The 19,129-nt window shown below is 42.2% G+C and overlaps 1 protein-coding gene across 2 annotated transcripts; it reads right to left on the bottom strand.

Annotated features, from left to right (window-relative positions):
* Positions 1 to 110: 110 nt before the first annotated feature.
* On the bottom strand, positions 111 to 13,222 carry CCDC112 (coiled-coil domain containing 112). 2 transcript variants are annotated; one of them, XM_054810146.1, is made up of 10 exons: positions 13,113 to 13,222; positions 12,307 to 12,422; positions 10,425 to 10,546; positions 8,736 to 8,825; positions 7,563 to 7,638; positions 6,591 to 6,981; positions 1,904 to 2,308; positions 1,100 to 1,195; positions 379 to 497; positions 111 to 294 (listed from the first exon to the last, which is right to left on the bottom strand). In XM_054810146.1, the coding sequence occupies exons 1-10, from the start codon at positions 13,167 to 13,169 to the stop codon at positions 264 to 266; spliced, it is 1,503 nt and encodes a 500-aa protein (XP_054666121.1). In that variant the 5' UTR covers positions 13,170 to 13,222; the 3' UTR covers positions 111 to 263. The 2 variants fall into 2 exon arrangements, with proteins under 2 accessions (XP_054666121.1, XP_054666122.1); XM_054810147.1 differs by having other exon boundaries at positions 379 to 525.
* Positions 13,223 to 19,129: the final 5,907 nt, after the last annotated feature.

The following is a 19,129-nucleotide window of genomic DNA, read 5'->3' on the forward strand; positions in this document are numbered from 1 at the left end:
CGGCCCGCGGACGGGTGGGGGTCCGCGCCTTGTATCACTGCCACAGGTGGCAGACTGTTGGGAAATGGGCTTTTAACACAAACGGAAATAATATGCTGTCACACAAACTCTGCCAGTCTGAGGTTTCCAATCTGACACTCACAAAATACAAAGGTAATATACGTCATTGCGTCAAGCAAATTTTGTGACAACTCCTGAGAACTGCTGGCCGCTTCACAGGCAAGGAAGTCATCATCGTGCGACAGGGACAGGCAGGTGCTTGTCTATAACCCTTGTCTCCAGGCTGGGATAGCTCTAAAAAACAAGGCAAAAAAGCATAAAGAGAACGTATATAACTGTATTTTGGTCATGCTACACATCCACCATTCTCCTCCTTACCTATGAGGAATACGTAAAAACAGTTCTGAAGCTGCTGGTGCGATCTCTTTCATGCGTTCCTCCCAGCCCTTGGTAGGTCTGTACAACCTGGAGCGGTCTCTGGCTACATGAATCTCGACCTCGGAGCAAAACGAACAAAAAAGTGGTCTTTTTCATTAATCACAGAATGAGTTACATACCCTTATTAGGTCTTCATTGCATGAATATGTGCGGAGTAAACAAAACACAGCTGGCTAGCTAGAAAGAGACTTTTACCTCCACATTATCACAGGAAATGGCAGAAACATGAAATTAGTAAGAGGGGCAACAACTGCTTGCTCTCATTAAATTTTAGTAATTGAAAAGGTTAAACTCCAAGAACCCAGACAACATTCCCGAAACTTTTCTGGAAGTCAGCCTACTTATTTAACTAATGGTACAAAAACATTTTTTAAAAAAAATTAAGCCCCCATACATATATTGCAGCTCATTCCTATGAACTATAGGCTTTACCTGGAATAAATATTGCCAGGAATAATTTTTTTTTTTTTTTTTTAAAGCACAAAAACAACTATGCCTGCTGCATTTTTGTCTCCTGATAACAAGTATAACATCTAAATTGTTTTCATTTATCAACATTTAGATAAGTAAAAATAATTGCTTTTTAGATCAAAGAGGAAAAACATTGTTTAAACAACTAAGCTGAACACACCTCAGATTAAACCAGAAAAAGGTAAATTACCTTCTCTCTTAACTTTGCCAACCTTTTTTCTTTTTCTTGTTTCTCTACTTCTTTAGCTTGTTTTCGTAGAATCCTCAGCTCCAGTTTACGTAGATCCTGAAACATATAACGAACAGAAAAGCATATTTTTCTTTGGAAGCAAAACAAATATATATGCAGCCTTTTAACAGTTTTTTGGGGATTTTTTTAAATTATTTTGTCATAGTACAGAATAAAGTTGCACTAGGCAGCTACATGCTATAGCTTGTCCTGCACAAACAAATTATAATTCCACAGCTGGGGGAGGGGAAGGGAAGAAAAAAGACTGTGTATAATCTCTGTTTATAAAAATGAACTCTAGTATGAATGCTGAAAATACTATCAGTTCTCCAGTAATCAGATTTACACTGATATGGGATCTAACTTGACCTTACAGCCTGCAGGATCTTCAAACATCTCCTTTTCTTTCAATCTGCATACAACAATCAGGTCTTCTGACATTTTCTATAGCATGGAGAGCAAGGCAGCCCAAGCTGGTTTTCCCAAACATTTTCACGTTGAAGTAAATAAAACCACTTCTATATGTAGAAAGAAATATGGACTTGAATAATCGTTTAGAACTTAGATATTGAGGAAAAGGAGCATCTTTGTCTAAAATAAAGTTTCATACTGTTTCTTGCATGTAACAGATGTTGTTACTCATAGTGAATAAAAAATAGATTTAAATGAATGAAACTTGGATTTTAAAGTGTTTAACAGATTATATTGTAGGATGAAGTAGGCAAATTTGACACAACATGCAGAAGTGGAGATGTAATTACGCACACGTTCTTGAAACTTCGTAATTTCTTCTGCAGCAATTTTCCTCCTTTTCTCCTTTTCAGCTTCCTCTCTCTTCTCCTTCTCAAGCTTTTCCAGTTCCTCCTTTTCTATCTTCTGCAAGGTATACCCTTCCAACAGTAACTTCACGTGGTGTTGACGCTGGTGTTCTTTTCGTTGCTTCTTCTCCTTCTCTTCTTCTAGTTTTAGTTGTGATGCTTGTTGCAATACAAATGCTATTGCTTTCTGTTTCTTCCATGCTTCAACTGCTGCTTGTTGTCTTTTTCTTTCTTCTGCTGCTTTTTGCTTCTGAGCTTCACGCTGTAGCCATTCTTCCTTAATCATTTTTTCTGATTTCTCCTTCAAGTTTCTTTTTTCTTGCTGCTGCTTTTCTTTCCACTTCTTAATTGACTGCAACAGAACAGCAGGAAAAAAAATAAGGTTTTCCTGAAAACTTTACATATTCCTGTTGATTTGGTCTGATGAAAACATATGCTCCAAGGATACAGACTGCAGATAGGAATCAAGAGTCTACTAAAAGGAAAACGTAAGGCAAAGAAGCACCTATGTCTGCTTTCTCACAATTATTTTTCTATGTTATAGATCACACAGGAAGGTTTAATACAGGCCTGCTAAAATTATTTAAGTTATGGCATTCATATTAACTTTGGGTAGTTATGAGTGTTGGTGTAATATGCTTTAATGCAAACATAGTTCAAGTCAAGTTTTCTTCAAATTAACAACTCTAGATTAATTAACTCTAGATTTTATGTCGATGTATCTTTTGTTACTTAGATGGATAGTTCTTGAAGGAATCATTCTCTATGTCAGTATGGCATAGTATACTACCTGTACACAGAATAATAGAATGGTAGGGGTTGGAAGGGTCCTCTGGAGACCACCTAGTCCAACCCCCCCCAGCCAATGTAGCATCACCTAGAGCAGGTTGTACAGGATTGCATCCACACAGGTTTTGAATATCTCCAGAGAAGAAGACTCCACAACCTCTCTGGGCAGCCTGTTCCAGTGCTCTGGCACCCTCAGAGTGAAGAAGCTTTTCCTCATATTGAGATGGAACTTCCTGTGTTCCAGTTTATGCCCACTGCCCCTCATCCTGTCACTGGGCACCACTGAAGCGAGGCTGGCCCCATCCTCTTGACACCCGCCCTTTAGGCATTTATAAGCCTTGACAAGATCCCCTCTCAGTCTTCTCTACTCCAGGCTAAACAGACCCAGCTCTCTCAGCCTTTCCTCATACAAGAGATGCTCCAGTCCCCTAATCATCCTCATAGCCTTCCGCTGGACTCTCTCCAGTAGTTCCCCTTCTTGAACTGGGGAGCCCAGAACTGGACACAGAGCTCCAGATGTGGCCTCACCAAGGCAGAGTAGACAGGGAAGATAACCTCCCTCGACCTGCTGGCCATGTTATTCTTAATGCACCCCAGGATACCATTGGGCTTCTTGGCCACAAGAGCACACTGCTGGCTCATGGAGAGCTGCTTGTCCACCAGGATTCCCAAGTCCTTCCTTCTCTGCAGAGCTGCTTCCCAGCAGGTCAACTCCTAACCGGTACTGGTGCTTGGTGTTACTCCTCCCTACATGCAGGACTCTCTATTTGCCCTTATTGAATTTCATATGGTTCCTCTCCGCCCAACTCTCCAGCCTGGCCAGGTCTCACTGAATAGCAGTGCGGCCTCCTGGTGTATCAGCCACTCTTCCCAGTTTTGTATTGTCACCAAATTTACTGAGGGTACACTCTGTCCCCTTGTCCAGGTCACTGATGAGTATGCTGAATAGGACTGGACCAAGCACTGACCCTTGGGGCACACCACCAGCTACAGGCCTCCAACTAGACCCTGCACTGCTTATCACAACACTCTGAGCCCTGCCAGCCAGTTCCCTACCCACCTCACTGTCCACTCATCCAACCCACACTTCCTAAGCTTGCTTAAGAGGATGTTATGAGAGAGTGTCAAAAGCCTTGCTGAAGTCAAGGTAGACAACATCTACTGCCTTCCCTTCATCCACCCAGCCAGCCATGCCATCATAGAAGGCTATCAGATTGGTCAGGCATGATTTAATCATAGAATCATGGAATGGTTTGGGTTGGAAGGGACCTCAAAGATCATCTAGTTCCAACCCCCTGCCATGGGCAGGGACACCCTCCACTAGACCATGTTGCCCAAAGCCCCATCCAACCTGGTCTTAAACACTTCCAGGGATGGGGCATCCACAACCTCTCTGGGCAACCTGTTCCAATGCCTCACCACTCTCACAGTAAAGAATTTCTTCCTTATATCTAATCTAAATCGACCCTCCTTCAGCTTAAACCCATTACCCCTTGTCCTGTCACTACAGTCCCTGATAAACAGTCCCTCACCAGCTTTCCTGTAGGCCCCGTCAGGTACTGGAAGGCCGCAACTAGATCTCCCTGGAGCCTTCTCTTCTCCAGGCTCAACAACCCCAACTCTCTCAGCCTGTCCTCATAGGAGAGGTGCTCCAGCCCTCTGATCAGCTTTGTGGCCCTCCTCTGGACTCACTCCAACAGCTCCATGTCTCTCCTGTACTGGGGCCCCCAGAGCTGGACGCAGTACTCCAGGTGGGGTCTCACAAGAGCCGAGTAGAGGGGCAGGATCACCTCCCTCAACCTGCTGGTCACGCTTCTTTTGCTGCAGCCCAGGGCACAGCTGGCAAAGAGCACCCCTGATGAAAGCTCCCTGGGCAGCAGGTTTACGCACATGCCTTCCAGCATGAACCTCCTCCACAATGGGTTTGAAGTTAAAGGAGGCAGCGCACACTGCCGGCTCATGTTGAGCTTCTCATCAATCAATCAATCAATACCCCCAAGTCCTTCTCCTCGGGGCTGCTTTCAATCCATTCCTTGCCCAGCCTACAGTTGTGCTTGGGATTGCGCCGACCCACGTGCAGGACCTCGCACTTGGCCTTGTTGAACTTCATGAGGTTCGCACAGGCCCACCTCTCCAGCCTGTCAAGGTCCCTCTGGATGGAACCCCTTCCCTCCAGTGTGTTGACAGCACCACACAGTTTGGTGTCATCGACAAACTTGCTGAGGGTGCACTTGATCCCATTGTCCATGTTGCCAACAAAGATGTTGAACAGGGCCGGTCCCAGTACCAACCCCTGAGGACCACCACTCGTCACCGTTCTCCACTTGAACATTGAGCCGTTGACCACAACTCTGAGTGCAGCCATCCAGCCAATTCCTTATCCACTGAGTGGACCATCCATCAAATCCATGTCTCTCCAATTCAGAGACAAGAATGTTGTGCAGGACAGTGTCAAATGCCTTGCAGAAGTCCAGGTAGATGATGTCAGTTGCCCTTCCCTTGTCCACCGATGCTGTAACCTCATCGTAGAAGGCCACCAAGTCTGTCAGGCACGACTTGCCCTTAGTGAAGCCATGTTGGCTGTCACCAATCGCCTCATTTTCCCATGTGCCTGAGCATAGTCTCCAGGAGGGTCTGCTCCATAATCTTGCCAGGCACAGAGGTGAGACTGACTGGCCTGTAGTTCCCCAGGTCTTCCTTTCTTCCCTTCTTAAAAATGGGGGTTATGTTTCCCCTTTTCCAGTCGGTGGGAACTTCGCCGGACTGCCAGGACTTCTCAAATATGAAGGTGAGTGGCCTGGCCACTTCATCCGCCAGTTCCCCTTGGTGAATCCATGTTGCCCGCTCCTGATAACCTTCTTGTCCTCCACATGCTTAGAGATGACCCCCAGAATGAGCTGTTCCATCACCTTTCCAGGGGCAGAGGTGAGGCTGACTGGCCTATAGTTTCCCGGCTCGTCCTTCCTGTCCTTTTTGAAGGTCGGAGTGACGCTGGCATTCCTCCAGTCCTCAGGCACCTCTCCTGTTCTCCATGACCTCTCAAAGATGATGGAGAGCGGCACAGCAATAACATCTGCCAGCTCCCTCAGCACTCATGGGCGCATCCCATCACAGCCCATGGATTCGTGAGTGTCAATTTTGCCCAAGTGTTCTCTAACCTGATCCTCCCTGACCAAGGGAGAGTCTTTCTTTCTCCAGAATTTCTCTGCTACCTCCAGGGTCTGGGATTCCTGAGGGCCAGACTTAGCAGTAAAGACCAAAGCAAAGGCAGCATTCAGTAACTTGGCCTTCTCTGTAATCTCCATCACCAGGGCACCCATCTCATTCATCAGTGGGCCCACATTTTCCCTAGTCTTTGTTTTGCTACTGATGTACTTGAAAAACCCATTCTTCTTGTTCCTGACATCCCTTGCCAGATTTAATTCCAAGTGGGCCTTAGCTTTCCTCCTTGCATCTCTACATACTCTGACAACAGACAGACAACGGTGTCTGACATTCTTAGGGACAGATGTAACAAGAACTGCAGTTTCAGACAGGATCACTTACTGCTCTGGGACTGGCATCTAACTTGCTGGACCACTGCCATTAAAAGTATTTATAATATACTTTGGCAATCCACAGCTCACCTCAGTGTGCTATTAGGTCTACACTTACTGGTAATTCTTTAAGACAAATATTTTTGACAAGTGGAGGATGCTAAAGACTGCAGTTATATACCATCAACTATAACAGAAATCCAACTAGCCCTATCACCAGAGAGGCAAATACAAAACGAAGAAATGCATGCATTTTAAAAATAAGTACTTTTTCTTAAAGCTATAAAAGCTCTAGAGGGTTTATTTTACCTCTTTCTTTCTTTCATGTAAAATTAGAAATTCTTGATACCATTTGTCATGCTCTTCAATATCTTCTTTTGTTCTTCCACAAAGATACTCAAGGGCTTCATCCACATATGACAGCCTTCCTTTGTGTTTTGTCCATACTTTCAGAAAATTTTGATGATCGTAATCATCCCAGCCTCCTTGCCGCCCTCCTGTTCGCTGAAGAAATCTTTCAAACTCTACTACTTCTTCAGGTAGATTATTTTCCAGTGTTTTACCAACTGAGACCCTGGCTGATGGTAATTTCGAAACTTTTTCTGTTGTTGAGCTGCCTAACGCCCACAGTTCCACTTTTCTCTCAAAGATACTGAGCTCATTAATGGCAGTTTTTTCCTCCTTCAAAAGCTGTTCATATCTGAAAAGAGAACACTGAAATGTAAGAAAAGAAATCCAGTATTCATTGTTCATTCACTGAAAATTAATTTTGGAATTGTTCAATGCCACACAAAAGCTATTCTTCAAAGATTAAGAACTGAAATTGTAATACAGATGACAGCACAGTTGTAATGATCTCGTAATAAAGCACTACACAATTAGAATTAAGTTACCCTTTTAGTGAAAGCATACATTTATGGCATTCAAACAATTAACTCAATCCCCTCCTGACACCAGGATAGAGAAAGAGAAAAAAACCACCCCAACCAATTAAAAATAAAAACCAACAGCAACAACAACCACCCCTCTCCCCAATCTAATCTCTTCCGCAGCTTTTCTCTGAAAAGCCTTTTCATACGCAAATGATTGTTACATTGGATCACTCTCTACAAGGCTGTTTATCAAGATTCTAACATTGATAGCTTGAGTTTTGATTTACATACCACAAGAATCACTACCAAAAGAGTAAAACAAAACAATAGTTTTACTTTATCAATGCAAAGTTTTCACTGTGTCTTATGAAAGCACTTTTTCTTGGGGCCGCAGAATGTATAAACATACATTTGCCTCTGTTCCTCTTTAAAGGCATTGATTGCATTTTCAACTTCTTCCATCATTTCCTTGAGCTTGTCAACAACTAAAAAGGAAAAGAAGAAGAGAGCATATCACTTAAGAAGCCTACAGTATTTATCAGTAATTTAGCACTATCCAGAAATGTAGGCACTTGCAGAGACCTCTGGGACACTTATTTCAGTGTACGAAAAAGCATGCATTTCCATCTCAAACAGTCTTAAAAGACAGACTCTCATTGTTTCAAAAGGTGTGATTTCATAGTGATTTAGCTAACTCAATGCAAATCCCAGTATAAATAGTAGTCCTGATACAGAGAAAGTCAGTAAGACAGCTGTCTAGAGAAGATCTAGATTTTGCAATGGTAAAAAAAAAGTTTTAGAATCTGTTTTAAACCAGCACAACATCCCTATGGACACATACTGAACACAGTATAACCTGGCTTTAAAAAAAAATCATAAACTAAATTAGTACAGTTATATAATCTAAAACTCTTAGTTCAGCTTTTATGGTTTGGTATCTTTGTTGATAACTTAAGAAGATGATACTTTTTTTGTAGAATAGACACTGAATAAGTAAAATGAGATGCATTTAATCTAGCATCAGAAAGCCCTCAGCTATTAGGCCACCTTCAACCTGAGCTCCATATAAGCTAGTAGAGTATCACAGGAAAATGGTTCTTTCAGAGCCTATTTCCCAAATGTTTCAAAACATCCAAACTGAACGAGTTGTTTCAGCATTTTCCACAGAATATTCCAACTTACACTTAAAGCCATGTGGACAGCTGGAAATGAGTTCCCTGTAGATCCTACCTGCCCTGTGACCTCTCACCAGACGAAAGGGAGCTATACCTAAACAGGACTAGAATACTAACTTTATTTTACATAAGGCAAAGATTTACATATAGAAAATATCTGGCTTTCAACAGCCTGAAGAAACAAACCCACACCACTTCTAAGACAGAGTAAGTTTCTCTGTTTCCACACAGAACTGTACCATCTTTCACTATTTCTTACATTTCTGCATTCTTCCCTTCCCAGATTCCTGGAAAAGCAGACAGACTGGAGAAGCAGTATCCCAAGTCAGCAGGAGAATCACAAGCCCAACTATGCAAGAAACCTGTCTATAGAGGAAAAAGTTTTTAAATCTGTCATCACAACTTACATTCTGGTGTAGGCTTCACATCTTTTAATTGTTGCTGAAGTCTCTTCACATTATTTTGTATTTTTGATAGCTGCTGCAGGATTTTAGCTTCTGTTAAACAAAATAAGGTGCTGATAGTACTAACAGTTTCTTTGTGCATTAAATTCAATACAAGAGCAATGAAGTGTCCAAAATAAACTGGGAATGTCATCTAAGCAGGGACATAAGTTCTGTTTGATCATAAAAAACTGCCATAATACTAAGCATTTTAACATGACTAACTGCATGTAGCTGACTGCACAGGCCACTTATCTCCCCATACAGCATCCACAGATTTTAAAATTAGTAGCTCCTATTTCTAAACAGGTTAGCAGGATCGGCTAGATATCCAGATTAAATCAGGTTTGGGTAACTAGAGTTTGGAGAATATTGCTTGTGCAGATGACACCTCCTTTAGAATTTTGAGGGAGACTGACCTAGGCCTCAAAACACTCAGCAGCAAAGAGAAAACAAACTTGGAAAGTGAATGTACTACTTCAATGAGATTTATTTATTTGCTGTGCTAACTAAAGTAGAATCAACATTTTTGTGTACTCCAAGCACGCATGCACATATTTGCTTTGTTACCACTTGGCTCCTCAAGAGTCCATAAATACAATACTGATGAGGATGAACTTCTGGATAGATCTAAGGTACTAAGGAGTCTGGGGACTGTATGTTCTACCCTAAAGGATTTCCACAGAAAGTGTAAAAGCACATAGATCATGCTGACAGACCTGAACACAGCCAGTGGGAAGTTTGGGGGTTCCAGTACACACCCTAAAAGATCATACCCTAACACTCCTTCACATCTCAGGTAGTGTCTTACACCTCTCATTTCTGTCCTCTTTATTCTCACAACAGTATCTCCATCCATGGTTCCACGCTCCCTTCTTACCCCTGGAAAAATTTTCTGAACTTTTTACCTTAGTCATTCCTTGGAAATATTTATGTTTCTTAAGGATTGCAACATGTAAAGGATATGATAAGTTTCCTTTAATTAAAGCACAAACAAATTTGAAAGGTAAATGTATTTTTTCTCTACGTGTCCTTTCCCCTCTTCAATTTACCTTGTTTTGATCTTCTATATCAGAAGGCATAGCATGATGTATTTGATTACTTTTGAAAGAATCTAGGTACTGTAACCAGGGAGTCACTGTTTTTCCTGAAGTATTTAATTAGTCCGTAAGTGGAACAGAAATTATAGGACAGACTGTGTACCATCTCATAGCATTTGAAGAATGTAAGCACAGAACTGTTAAAAGTCTATTTAAAGCCACAATCAGCATGAAAAACTTATGTTGTGCTAAGTATGCATTTATTGTACCTTAGCTGGACTACATTAGATTTTGCAATACACACACAAAATTGATTCCAAGCTTCTAAAACAGTAACCAAAAGTTTTTGTGCATTGTATCTGCTACATTCAAGGTTACAAGAAAACAGTTAATAACACAGAAGGCCCAAAATGTTTATGCTTCTGAATTTTGCAAGTGAATTGTGGAAGTATTCTTTATAAGCAGTACACATGGTGAAATACCACACTTGTATCAGCATGTACTTTCCACCTGAACTAATCTCTGTGCTACCAATTATTAAACCATTTACACATACAACAGTAGAGTAAAAAAAAAAAAAAAGAGCAAACAACCCAAATAAAACCCCACTTACTTTCAGTTTTCCTGCTGACAGTCATGCTATGTTCCAGTTCCTGTAGCAGGCTGTGTTCTACTCTGAAATCACTCTTCCTATTGTAAAGATGTCCACTTTTGTCCTTTTCTGCATTTGCAAGCCTGGGAAAAAAAAGTTGCCACGCTAACACAAACACTTAGCAAAGCCCCGAGATTTTCCAAGGTTAGTATCCAGCTGAGGCTGTGTCAACAAGACTGTGTTAGTTTTTATATAAGTTACCAGTTTGTTACTACAGCTGTTTTCAATGAAAATCTTTCTGCAGTTATACTACACACCAAAGTAACCCAAGAACTTGAACAAGAAGTTAGCAATGGAATTACTTCACTGACAGGCAGTGGTTCACACTGAAATGGCCTGAAATTTTATCCATATGCTCACTATCAGGAAGTCTTATGAGAATTTTCATTGGAAAGTACAGGGACAGAGACAGGCTGTATTAATGCAGTTGCACACATAGATGGAGCTCCCGCACAGACATAACACGTAGATTCCCTGAGCCTTAACGCTAGTAATAGTACTACTGCAACTGAAGATTCAAATTCATTAGCATTTAAATAACTTCAGATATTAAAGCTGTTACCTTACCTACTGACTATGCTTTATGTATAGTACTGAGAGCTATAGGTGACTTTTGCTTTCTTACTAAGGTCAGAGGCTTAAGAGTACAACTCAGAGTGGGATGTGTTTTGCCTTACTACAACCAGGCGGCAAAGGTTTGACCCACAGAACAGCAGATACAAAAGGACTGCAGATACTGGAGCACCAAGCACATCTGTGAAGTTTGGTACCATCGCATTAGAGATCAGAACATCACAACAGCAGGATACTGATGCCATACAGACATCTGGTAGGATTCCTAATGCTAAGCAGCACTACTGACAGCCCAAGAAACCCTGCCTCTCAGTAGCAGTTTGGTTCTTCAGCAGACTACTGCTGCTATGTGGTTCAAACCCCTATATGGTACAGTTTATGGTCCACAGTTTAAATGTCTTGCTGTTTGCTGGAATTCACAGACCAGACCCAAGTACCAAATCTCTCCAAAGAGTGCACTAAAAGCCTTCAGAGCACAACTACAGAAGGACAATGTTCCGTAGTTAAATAGCATGCCTTGTTTGAAGCTGCTTGGGCACCTCTACGTTACCCAGCAGTCAGTTTTTGAGCCATAACCCAGGATCCAGAATAACTAAGGAAGAGCCGATTCAGTCAGACAGCATAAAACACTGATGTGAGACTTAAGTGTCACACTTCATTCAGGATTCAGAACTACAAACCTCTCCTTCAGCCAGGTGGCTACATCAGCTCTTCCTCAAAGCTCATCCATGCAAGAAGAAACCTCCCTGTTCATTCAGCTGCCAGTGTCATTCTTACAACGCTTACTCAAGATGTGGGGAAACAGATTTAAATAATTTCTGTGCCTGAGCTGTCTCGAACCCCTATTTTGCAAAGCAGTGGCCAAGATATTCTAGATAAAGTGCTTTCAGTCTTCTCTGAGAAAGCTGTTGTAATGCTGTGGCAATTCCCCTTTTGTTGGTATGTCTTAAGGGCTTTAGGTCCTTAGAAGGCTAAGCACAGCTGAGTAGGAAAACTGAGAACTCAATTATGCCACACCAACTTTCTTTTCTGTGCATCTAGTACAGCAATAGCTTACTAAAGATGACTGACCAAAGCCCAAATGTTAATTACAACAGGGCGTTTTGGAGCTCATGAGCCTATCATAAACAACCACAATAATCTGTCTAAGCTCCTGAAAAGGAAATCTTAGCCTAAAGGTTTCATTGCCATAAATTCTTACCTTGAAACTTGTGTTATCTTACCTACAGAACAGCATGAAAATGTATTTATGATGAAGTGTTTAACTTACTGGGTTTTTAGCTTTTCTGCAGTTCTTATGAATTCAACTTTCTTAGCTTGTTCAGCTTTCATCTTCCAGTTCTGAAATTGTCGACCAGCACCTGCAGTACTGGAACAGTTGTCATTCTGTACATAACAAAATCAAATATTATTAAAAAACCCCAGTATTTATTTTTTAAATGCTCATCTTTTAATTTTAAGCAGATACCACCACAGTGCAGGATAACAGCATTACTTTGGTTTTATACTGGCACAATTAAAAAAAAAATTAAGTCATACAGGTATAAAACTGGAGTGATGTGATGGCACGTTGATAACTGTATACAAAAATGCATTCTTCAACAGAAAAGTGGAAAGAGTGCAACATCAGCTTGCTTTACCACAGGCTGCTCACTACACTGCAATACTCAATCAACTGCTTTGCCTCTCACAGCAGTCGGTCTCTGACGAGTCTGAGTCTACCTACCTGACTGCAAGCATATAACCTTCATTAGGCAGATTACCCCCATCTCATCTTGTTCAAGAAAAGCACTAGCTTAATTTCTGAAATCTGCTCAACATCCCTTACAAATTACCAACTCTTATTCATAACAACCCTGAACATCCTTAACATAATCGCTGCGAGGAATGCAGATAATGGAACCGCCTGTTCAAGTCATGAAACTACCATTTTCAGGCCGGCCCGGCACGCACTGCTTCCTACAGGTTTTTTAACCTCATACGAGGCTGAAACTCCTCAGCGGCCGCCGCCCGGCTGGCCCACAGGGAGTAGCTCCCCCCAGCCGGCGGAAGACGCAGTGACTCCGCGGCCTTTACCTGTTGCTGCCCGGCGGCCACCGCCGCCGCCGCGACAGCCATAGCCAAAGCGGCCATGTTGGCGGCGGCCCCGGCTGCCGCCCCACCCCGCCGGCAGCGCTGAGGGGCGGGGCGCGGCGCAGCGCCCCGCCCCGCGTGTCGGCGATTCCAGCCTCCCGAAATGCTGGGATGTCGACAGAAAGAAGGGGGGGTTTTTGTGTGGAGGGGCTGCCTCGTGTTGTCTCGGCCGCACGGTGTCGGTGCGACCCGTGTCGCCTTTTTGGAGCGGCAACGTGCTATCTGGTGCCTGACAGCCGCGGCAGCCCCGCCGGCGTGCGCTCCAGGCGGTGGGCGTCTGGAGGAGACAGCCGCCTCAAGAGGGCCTAAACTGTTCTCCGGCGCTGTTTAAGTCCCTCAGGTGGCTTGAAGAGCTGGGGCCATAGGCTGGGCGTTGCAAGCAGGTGTGGTGTCACAGTGACGTGCGGAAAACCCGGTGGACAGCGCTGGCCTCACCTGTGGGCTGTTAGGAATCCTGCATAGGAGATCCATGGAATGTATGGCAGCAAGTGGCGCTTGCTGTAGCATAGCACTGTGTACTGCTCTTCCCTCAGTGGCTGGTGGTAATTGGGAAGAGCCATGTATGGTTGCAGTTTGACTATGGCTGATTAACTGTCTTGCATATATGATTTAACACTTTTTTTTTTTCTTTTCTCAACTTGTGGAGTGTACTTGTTACTATCTCCGGTTTCATTTATGTTGGGATTTAAGGTTTTGTATTGATTGCTTCTTTCAGGAAGCACAAGAGTATATCCATCCTGACAGAAAATAAACAATTTCATATTCAATACATTTTTTGAACTGTGGAGGTCTTGTTTTTCACTCACATATACCAATCAAACTTTTCATGAGTTGCCAATTAACATTTCTGCAGAATAGAAATAATCTATTCATGCAGTGGCTTTGCTAGCTAAAGAGATTTTATGAACTGGTGTTTTCCCAGCTGCAGAACACAAAAGCATTCACAGATGCTAACCACATGGCCTAAACTGAAGACATTTTATTGCCTAATTGATGTTTTTAAGAGCACTTTCCTGACAAATTTTTCCTCTTTTTACTTTATGACTGCACTTACATTTGATTTCTTTGTATTTGCTGAATAGGAATTAACAAGTAAAGAATATTTCAAAACCTGAAAATAGGCATCAGCATAAATTAAAGAGGATTGTTCTCACAGATTGCTACCTGAAATGGCGTGTAAAAATATTCTCTCCACGGCAGTATTTCAAAGTCTTCTGTGTCTTGTCCTTCACTATCGGATGTAAGAATAAAAAGGGTGTCTTCTAGAATGTGTTTGTATTTGCTTTCCTTTAGTGACTGTCAGCCCTTCCAAGGTTTCTGTTATTAGGATCAGAAAACGGGTAATGGGTCAGGGATTGCTGCACAGCAAGCACCTGTTTTCAGCAAGCATTTCAGCAAGGTGGCTCGGGTCATAGTGTAATTCAGGTACTGTTGAGTAGTTCACCAATTTCTGGATGGTTGATCTGTATTATTGTCTGCCACACACTTTACTCATGAATTACTAGACTTGACTAGTTCTGGCTCTAAGCACCAGCAGGGCCAGGCATCCAGTTGTGATCCTAGTATAAAGATGAACCCTGGCATTCATCTGGGGCAGGACATTAGATCATTCCCTCTGTGGAGGAGGACTCCTCTAAACCAGGATATGCCTGTGGTGGGTTGGCCTTGGTGCCCAGCAAGCTGCTTTATCACTCCGCCTCCTCAGCAGGATGGGGAGAAAATAAGCTGAAAAACTCATGGGTTGAGATAAAGGCAGTTTGACGAATAAAAGTAAATGCCATGCTCATAAGCAAAGGAAAGCAAAAAGATTTAGTCTTCACTTCCCATCAGCAGGCAATGTCCAGCCACTTCCTGGGAAGTAGGGCTCCTGTACACGTACTAGTTGCTTTAGAAGACAAACACCTTAATAATGAATGCCCCCCTGCCCCTTCTCTTAATTTTTATTGCTGAGCATGACGTCATATGGCATGGAATATCCCTTTGGTCAGTCTGGGTCAGCTGTCCCAGCTATGCCCCCTCCCAACCTCTTGCCCACCCCAGCCCACTGGCCTTTGGGGGAGTGTTGGAGAGACAGCCCTGATGCTGTGTGAGTGCTGATCAGCCCTGGAGTGGTATCAGCACCCTTCCAGCTACAAACACAAAGCGCAGCTCTATGTGGAATGTTAACTCTGTCCCAGCCAGACCCAATATGGTGCCACAACTCTTGGGTGGCCTCTGTGTATGTTTTGTAAACAGCTAACCTAGATCCAGAAGAAATGAGCTAGATAATTACATAGCATAGCTACATCTGGAGTTCTCCCACACTCACTCAGCTTTGTTTGGTGTTTGAAGTTAGCAAATCCCTGACTTCCGTGTATGTTTTGCTTCATAAAATCTTTCAAGATTTTGCACAAAAATAAAACACGGAAATACAAAGAGAAAACATAATGCTGTTAAAATTCAAAGGAACTGGGTATACATAGAACAAAAAAGCCCAAATAACAAACAAAACCCCTGTTAACCCAGAAGATGCAATGCCAGCAATCAAAAAATTGGTCACAGCAACTTATCTTTATGGAAGAGGCCTCATCTACCAGTATTGGTTCAGCAGTATCTCCTATTTTCCTGAAATCCTTCAAGTCAAATAGAGAAAAAAGGATTGCACAGTAATGCTGTATTCCCATCCATGGGATCCCTGAGGAAACCATCTATCTTACCAGGAGGCATAAGCATCCTCTCACTGGATGGAGATCCTCAGAGGAAAGACTTGCCTAAGTAGATGTTTCTCTCCAGGTGAGCTCAGAGTGTTTTGGGGTTTTTTTATTGGTGCCTTATGTCTGGGTTGTCAACAAGAATGCATTAGGGCAGTCGTAAAGTGTCAAGCAGAAAAGACAGCCAGTGTTACAGAAGCAAACTGGAAATAGTTTAAAAGAGTAAATGGTCAGAAGCAATCAAAGCCTTTAACCCTATGAGTACAACTATCCATTTGCGAAGGCATTCATAAAATTGTCTAGGTATCCTAGACTATAAAAGTACCCAAGTTGCTGTTAACAACATGGGCTTTCCTTGTATTTTTATTTCTGAAAAAATTGTCTCAACTCTAGTCTAGCCTCAGACTCGCAGGTCAGAATTAAACCAACTCAGAGCATCAGCCAGAATATGAAAAAAAAAAAAGTAAGCAAATAAAAAAAAAGAGAAAAAAAGAAAAAAAAGAAGCTATTACAGGTACATGGATGATATGTGCTTATTCTGGGGGGCTGTAATAATGCACTCTGGGGTTGGAACAACAGAGTAGGGAGGGCACCTGAAAGGCACACCAGCAGTAAGTGCAGATGTGAGCAGGGATGATACAGTTCTGCACTGTAAAGGCAGGCTGCTTTCATCACTTTAGTTTTTGTCCACCAGGTGTCATCTGAGAAGCACCTGATAGCTACTAAAGACATAGCTTTTATGTTTTTTCTTTCTAGAAACCAACAGCAAGCTTTTACTGTCTATAGGTAACATAGTCTGCACTCAGCCCTTTGACTGTCTCTGTCCTTCTTTACAGGATGATCTGATCTGGTCCATACTGGCACCATCAGCTCTGCTCCATTTGATTAGGACAGAGTGGTCATAATTTCTCCCTGAGAGACCTGTCCTGGAGTGCTAGCAGACCTGACAGCCTGGAAACGCAAAGGTTTGTTGCTCTGCAGCTGCAACTCAGTGTCAGTGTTCCCCGGTACCTTGTCCTGCCAGCGCCTAACTTGCCTCAGAAGTCGAGGAGCTCCAGACTAGACAGGGACAGTATAGAAGATCCCTTTTATGTCCCCTGGATGAGTGCCTATTCCACTCACTCTAACTCATTTTTGCATAAAGCTGTGCTTTAGGTCGAAGGGACTTTGCATGGTGGTATGATGGCAAGGAACGGTAGCTTGGCTTTCATGTTTTGTTCTGTATAGAAAGCATCTCCAAAGAAACCAAAAGCACAAGATACTGAAAGAGGCCTAGAGTCAGTAGCTTAGTTTTAGCAAATGTTTGTAGGAGAACGTAGATGGTAGGAATAAAAAAAAGCTGTATTCATAATGTCCACAGAAATATCGGCTCATCTAATCTACCATTTCTTTTCCTTTCCTTTCTGTAAAACAGAACCTATGTCTTTCAAGAAAATAAACCTTTATTTGAACCCTGATTGAAGTCTAGATTTCACACTAAAAGTGAAGTGGAAGACCAAAAGGGAAATGAAAAAACTGAACAAATCCACGTGACAAATCCAAGGATCCCAAATGAACGGGAACATGTCATTTTAGCGTTCTTTACTCTTTCCTGATTTATAACTGTAAATGACAACTGAATCTGATCTCTTAATAATTCATCCTATTCCTTCCTTTTTTCCTCCAATTCTTTGCTTCTTTTTTTCATTCTCTAGAATTTCCTCATGTATTTTCATGTCATTTCCCATTCTTGGCTCTTCTGTAATTCTTTTCTTGTTCATCTCCCTTTCCTGTTAGGAAAAAGAAAATGTTTCCCACAACTGTACTTAAACAAATGAAAAGACATAGCAGGCATGCCAAACACAAACGTTTCCTAGTGCGTTACTTAAGCCTCACAGGTTTTCTTGAAATCATTCTGAATGTCATGAAGGTGATAGTCCCGGTCTTCCAAAATACCTTCCTCCTTAGATATGGCAAGTAGAGGACTGAAATGTGCTCTGGCAAAATTACAGAAAGTTTTAGGCTTGGCCAAACCTCAACACAGCAAAAAGTTGGATGCTTTCCCTGGTACACATTTGTATATTCAATCAACAACCTTAGCAGCTGCTTGTGTTTGAAACTGGCACACTGCATAGGTCACACTACTGACAGCATCAGTCATGCTGGGGCTTCAAGACCTTACTCAGCAGCTGTCTCTGCCACTTCTTTTTCATTGAGTTTTTAATTTACCAGGTCCTATGCTACTTTTCTGTTACTGGTTAGTAATGCAGTCAAGTGTGATGAACTTTCTTAAGCCTTGCCTATCATTGGCCTTTTCTGTGGCTTCTGCGAAAAACTGGTTGCCTACTTTGGGCTGTCAGGAGCTTTTCTTCCTCCTGTCACATAAAGGCCAAGAGTCTACTAACTCAAGCCACTCTCAGCAGCAGTCCAAAAACCTCAAATAAGTCAGAGGCAGATAAATGAGGATGCATTGCCAACATAATGAAGCTTCTCTAGGGAAGTGTGCCTTGCAGAAAAGTGAGGGGTTCCTAGGTGCGTGAGGAAAGTGGCTGGCTGGCAAAGATGGCCTGTACTAGGAGCAAGTCCAAGGATATTTGTGCATGACGTCAAAACTGCCATACACAAATAATCACTTGGTCTGTCACAAGTGTATGGCCTGGCATTACTACAACTGGAAGTGTTTAAGAGGTTTGACACTGATTTCATAATGGACACATTGAAGCTCTAAATTTTTGTGATGACTTTTATTTTTCTCAGTTCTAGTGCCTACAGCTCACTATGGTAGCTATGAGAGTTAAGTGATTAAATTAGTAATCAGAATTAAATTTTTAATTAGAATTAAAAAGCTACATTTTCAAATGTCATACTTCTACATTTTTTATTTGTAGTTACTGGATGTCCTTATGCTTAAGCAGCTAACTGAGCGTGTATCTGACTTGGGACTATAACTGCACAAACCAGTACAGCAACACACATATGTCACAGTCACAATTTTTGCCTCCATTATTATGGCTGAAAGATGCAAGGCACACTCACTGTTAGTTATCATGGAAACAAGTCGTTGTAGTTTAAAAAGAGAAAACATAAACAAAAAGTCCATTTACAGCAAAAAAAGTCATATTGTCCAAATTCAGGTTAAAAAATAAACTTGAAATGGTGATAACAATTACTATTTTCATGGCCACCATAAAACTACCCCAGTTCTGCAGATTGTTACTCAGTATTACTGAGTTAAACATCGTGTGTTTCACAGATCTACTCTTACAATGAAAACTAGCAGTTGGCTAGCAG

Source organism: Grus americana, chromosome Z (genome assembly GCF_028858705.1).
Source record: "Grus americana isolate bGruAme1 chromosome Z, bGruAme1.mat, whole genome shotgun sequence".
In the NCBI taxonomy this organism is placed as follows: Eukaryota; Metazoa; Chordata; class Aves; order Gruiformes; family Gruidae; genus Grus; species Grus americana.